This window comes from Lissotriton vulgaris, chromosome 3_1 (assembly GCF_964263255.1).
Source record: "Lissotriton vulgaris chromosome 3_1, aLisVul1.2, whole genome shotgun sequence".
NCBI lineage: Eukaryota > Metazoa > Chordata > Amphibia > Caudata > Salamandridae > Lissotriton > Lissotriton vulgaris.
The window spans coordinates 92864594-92870593 of record NC_141689.1 but is presented as its reverse complement, the minus strand read 5'-3'; the positions used below and the strand labels follow the sequence as shown (position 1 = coordinate 92870593).

General features: G+C 39.8%; 1 protein-coding gene across 1 annotated transcript in view; it reads right to left on the bottom strand.

Annotated features, from left to right (window-relative positions):
• Window positions 1-2685: 2685 nt before the first annotated feature.
• ADAM33 (ADAM metallopeptidase domain 33) overlaps window positions 2686-6000 on the bottom strand; it is a 227705-nt gene continuing 224390 nt past the window's right edge. The window contains exons 13-14 of the mRNA XM_086962852.1: window positions 5139-5184; window positions 2686-4739 (exon numbers count right to left, since the gene is read on the bottom strand). Of these exons, the coding sequence (XP_086818978.1) occupies window positions 4567-4739; window positions 5139-5184 (219 nt within the window). The 3' untranslated portion in view covers window positions 2686-4566. The remainder of the gene's footprint in view (window positions 4740-5138; window positions 5185-6000) is intronic.

Here is a 6000-nt window from a genome sequence, read left to right as displayed (position 1 = left end):
CCGCATGTTGCACTATATGTATGACTTTTTGTATGACTTTTATTTCTTTTGTATGTAACTCAACCGTTTTTAAACTATGTATTTATTGTATATGTATTTTAAATAACCTGTATTTTGCCATTGTCTTTATATGATATTAAGTTATCGCAATAAAGTATTTTGACTGACTGACATAACAATGAGAGCAAATACCATCTTAAAATTCTCTGGTATTCTAGAAGAGACAGCAGTTCACCTATTGTAACAAAGAAGATCTATCTTGGGCTCCATATTAGAGTATACCCGAAAACCTTCTATGATTATCCAATGAGGAATGGGCAGACTAAAATATCTGTACAAGTGAATGGGCTATATTAACTATTCTAATTTACTGACTGAAAACGAGGCTCTATGAATCCTATTTAAGGACAAGAGGTTGTCTGTGCTTAAATAAAACAAATGAACAGAAACAAAGTTAGGATCTTTTTAGTAGAGAGAAAAAAGTCTGAAAATTTGACAAAGGGACAGAGTTTGAACAAGTTACTATGGATTAAGCAAAAAACACCCCTTTTTATGATCAGCAAAGATTTACAAGTAATTGGGAAAACAGCACCCTGTGAACAAACAATCACCTTAATTGACCAATGCTCAAAACGTATTCCCTCCACACAAATGTATCTGGATGAATTAAAGATCACCTATGGCAGTCCAACCCCAACGCCTCCAACGGGGCACAACCCTAGCCTTCTCTCACAATACATACTACTTGAATTACTCTTAGCTGGTGCAGCAAGAATACCCCGGGCTAATAAGTCTTAAGAATGAAAACACCACTACAGTTATTGCAACTTGGACACAAATATCATTGGGTGAGGAGGACGTTCAGATCGGGGCTGCCATTAGCTTTTAACTGGTTTAGACCAGAACGGAATTCCATGTCCAAAACTGGCACACTCTATTAACTTAGGAGTATAAATCTTTTATTTCCACCAAGCTCAAATTCCTTTGTGAGCCAATCCTTTCCCAAAAGACTACAACTCCCTTAATTATTGCTGATACTTTAACGCTTCATTCTCCATGGCTAATCAAAGGATAAGTATCAATATTCAATAGAACAAGATGGATCACCCTCTCAGAGTATCTCCTCTAAGTATGCATATAACCACATCAATATCCCTGGCTATAGTGTGCAGAGAAGGTGTGTAATGTTTCATCACTAGAAGAAAGAAATCCTTCTTGTGAGGATGGAATGACTCATACACCCAGAGGTGGCATGATTCATCGTTGTTGCCCTCCTCGGGCTGGCATAAGGTAGTGGGCAACTACCCTGTTCAGAATTGAGTTCTTTGGAGGATGCAACAAGGGGCGTCCCTATGACAGTGGTATGGATGAGGTATGACAAATAATACAGAGGGCAGAGAAGTGAAGAGGTAGATGACATTAAAACTACCTCTTGGTGGACTGAAACTATATTATAGACTCCAACGGGCAGGGTTAAAAAGACCAAGGAGTTTTAATTCACCCAGCGAGAGTGGCTCTTGTCAAATCATCAAATGTGAATTCCAGATTGATATAACCAAAATCAATTCTAGGAAACTAATCACTGCCGCAAAGCAAACTGCAAAACACTCTATTGCCCTGATCCAGCTGAGGTAGCCCAATCCCAGTTTGAAATGTGCTACCCATGTAACTCAAAATCATAACCTCTTAATTTAACTCAAGCATTTAATATAGCCTTTTAGCCCACCATAGCAGGCTATACCGGTCATAAAAGGCCCACTCCAGAGCTAAAGTTAGTAGAACTTTATTGCCGGTATAGCCCAGCTACAGAGGGCTATAAAGCTATTAGAACATTCCGCCACTAGTGGGTAGAATGGTCTAAATAAATAAAACAAAGGCCTCATGGAGCCAGAGGGGGGTTCAATCCCCTTGGGCTCTGTTAAGCCTTTATTTACAGCAACAGCAGTGAACAAACATTGGAATGGTGGAGCTCCAGGCTTCTACCGCCCATTAGAAGCCCGGAGCACTCCATTGTTTAAATGGAGCTCGCAACATTCCAATCTTCTAATAAATAGAGAAGTACACCTACTTGTGAAAATCTCGCTCTCGACCCAAATCAGTTCAATGCCTAAACAACGACTAAAGATATAACACAACAAAATATATCTAGGGTGGAAGAGGTGTGGCACCGCTGCTAGGGCGACTGACTCCAGAATCTGGGGATCACGGTTCGATCCCCGGCACTGGCGGTAGATTAGCCCAGCACCATGGGACTCTGGGCAATAGCTTGTTTAATCTTCCAGACGGCTACCAGGGCCTAGAGACCCTTACGGTTGATTGTGCGCTTTACAAATGTGGATTATTATTATATTATTATTACATTCCAGTCAATCTCCCTCCTCACCTACTATAAAAGTGAGTTAAATAACTATTCTGCCTTTGTCCTTATAGATTAGGGAGCAAAGGCTTGATAATAGACTTAACTGTTTTTAGATCCATATTAACAGTTATGTACGGAAACATTTATGCATTGCCAACATTTTTCCAATCTAAGGGCTCATTGCCATCTCACAACGAAACACATATCCACAGCCATTTGCATTAGAATTATACACAATGCACATTGTTTCCTCTTGAAACACTTGCTTTCCTACACTTTTTTTACCACTTCAAACTATTTAACATCATTGACCGGAGCGAGAATCCCTGTACACTTTTATGGATAGCTAAGGAACAGTCTAAATCGGGGTCACATCTTTTTCATCAGTTCGGTTCCGATTCACCCACATTCGCATTGTTAATCTTACACAGTTATTTCACTGTTTGCTGCTCCCTAATAGTCTATCCTATCACCCACTGTCTCTAACATGTCTATGTAGTGGTTATGTACTCTTGTGGTTTTCCCCATTCATTAATACACCGATACTGCCCTGCAATCAGCGAAGACATGCAGTGACCATGACATTCATCGTACCAACGTATTTTCTTTCCAAGAAGAATAACTCAACTCTTTAGAAAGCAGCCTCCAACTACTCATCGCCCAAAAATATCAATTTTCTGATATTCAGAGAATCTGCCTGAGTTATTCTTTCTCTGTAAATTCTCCACTCTTGACATAATTTGATTTCACCTTTGATTACAAACATGCAATAGTTATTAGCAACAAACACCTTGGTAAATGCTCCAGTATCCAACACATTCCAGCCCTGGGATCCACATTACAGGACTTTTCTACCTTCTAATACTCACTGGAAACCATGCTGATCCAGTCTACTCACACACTCAAAGACCTAGCCTCCACCATGACATGCCCAATGTGGGTAACCATTACTGATTCACCATTGCACAGCAGGTCAACATCAAAACAGACTAAAGCTGATCAGGTGACCTAATCATTTTAGAAAACTGCAAATGTAACATTGAAAGAGGTTTCTGTTTCTCTATGCAAGTTGGAGCGAGGACTGGCATATCCATTATTTCCTAACTTGGGTTCACGCCATTTTAGCAAGAATGAGTTATTCTCCTACGTCTTTCATATCAATCCTATGCTCTCCTGTCTGATTACAGATTACAAACCCGTAGGAATTTTCCAGTTTACTTTTTATCCAATTGAATTGGTGCAATATGGCACTATAAGCAAGACATTTAGGGATTCTGGCTCACTACTGAGGTGCACTTCGTCTCCTTGGGAAGCATGGTTTCGTATGTCTACGCCTCAATTTGGGGTCAGGTAACTATCGCACAAAACACTATCTTCGTAGTTACCTGTAGCTGTAGATGTTATATCCTCTAGGGCACTATAAATGATGGAAAATCCTTCTTGTTTTTGTTGATTAGCTATCAAGCATCAAAAGATGAACCCCCTCCAGCACCTGAAAATGCTGCAATGAATATACATCAGATATATTTACACCGAATAGAATGAACAGTTTTTTGCATTTTCAATGTATGCACAGAAAACGCGTCTTGTGCCACCCTTGAAGATCCTTAGCAAATACACCCATGGGCAAATTCAACATTGTTCTACTGGTTAACATATGGACATTGAATTTCCTGATGGTTTTCATAAGAAAGTAGCACAAATCCTTACACAGTTTGTGACCAACACCAATGAACTCCAATTTAAAAACCCAGTACCATTCTTCATTGTTCCTTATGCTATATGATAAAACCATTCACCCGATCAAACCTGATAGAAATTTGTTTTCAGTCTGAGGACACTGAGTGACATGCATCTCTGAGGCTATTGGAAAACATCTTGGTTCACGCAGGCCACAAACCTTATTGCTTCAAATCTACATAGCTAGTATTCCAGTTTGTAATCAACTCAAGGAAATATTGATAAGGTTTATCAAGGAAATATTGAGGTATATAGAGGTTGATCTGAATAAATAGTCCATTCATATGCAGGAGACACCCCATGTATCTGTAAACATTGAAGTGGTCTAACTTCATAAAGTGCACTGCCTGGATACATATTCTGTTGTTTACATTGAGGTCTGTGAGCCATTCACCGCCATGGAGTATGCCAGTGAGGTACTCCGCTCAAAAACATAGAGGCCATTCCTCTGAAGCAGGATCGATCGGTCACACTGCAGCGCTAGACCAGTCCTCCCAACTTCGGATCGAGGAGAATGTATTCCTTCTACTGAGCATTGTTAGGAACTCTGCTTTCTGGCTCGTCCTCCTTCGTTTCCAAATCACCCATGCGATTAGAGTCAGCAGAAGCAGAACACTTAGGTGTAAGGAGATGACCCCAACTGCAAGAAACGGAAATTGTGTTATATTCTCAATCACGCTCTACTCAATTTTTACTCCACAATTAAGCCTATTTACTAATATGGCTCTCTGGAGGATCTGAACTCTGTTCCAATGAATGTCTTTCAATTTAGGAGGCATATTTACTAATAGAATGGTTCAAGTTGGTAAATGCTAATTTACCAGTTGATTATCCTCATGAGTTGATTCTTGAACCCATCCACTAATATATAAATGTCAGGGGTGATATTAAACCTTGTTTTGGTTTGCAACTGTGGTGGTTTTAGGTGGATTCTGAATCCGCAGAAAATTATCTAAATAGAGTTCTTGCCTATTCCACTTTATAAAGATAAAATACTGGTCTATAAGATTGAACAGCGATGAGTGAAAAAGACTCTTACCAACTGGAAGAATGTTGGCATACTCGTCAGATGGCGCATAAACATCCTGCAAAAGAGGGGAAAACAGTGCTAACCAAAGAGGAAAATTCAGAAACGTATAATCAATTTGAGGGGGGAGAAAGAGATCGGATCCTTTCAGACTCCATTTAGTTATTCATAATCAAAAAGGGGAAAGGATCACTTGTCCTGCGTAAACCAAGGTCTGCAGGTAGGTAAGTGGGTGTCTCCCAATAAAAGACCCTCATACACGCGTTTTTTGATATCTCGTAGCGGCATATGATGTGTCCCCGCTTATTTAAACACGTGAGTGCGTAATCCTTGGGTTGATTTTTTGTGTGCACCCTCCGCCAGGAGGCTTTACCTTTGGTTGAGGCAGTAGTGATCGTGAATTGGTGAGTGAAAAAGTGGTGATACCTTAAAAATTGTCCAAAACGACCAGTGAATCGATTTTTAATAAATCTGGAGTTGGACAAATATAAAATTTAATTTGTGCGACTAATGAATCGATTATGAATTCTAGCGCACTCCATTAGTGAAATATAGAGGTCGACATGTTTCAGCCTTGATTGCCAAATGGTCAGTAGGCTTTTTTTCAGGACCAAAAAAAGGGGTGCAGTGAACAAAGGTGAAAGAGTAGGTACATTTATAACCTGATTCTTTGGGTAGTAGAAGGTCATATTGTACCTGTAAAGAGAAGAGAGACATGCACACAACAACGTATAGGGAAAGGGGATAGGAGGAGACAACACAGTTGTGTACAATTGTACAGTATTTTCCACTGATTTGTACAAGAAACTAAAAAATGGCAATACTTTGTGCAGAATCACAGTCATTTCAGGCGTCAACTTACTCATTCTCATGC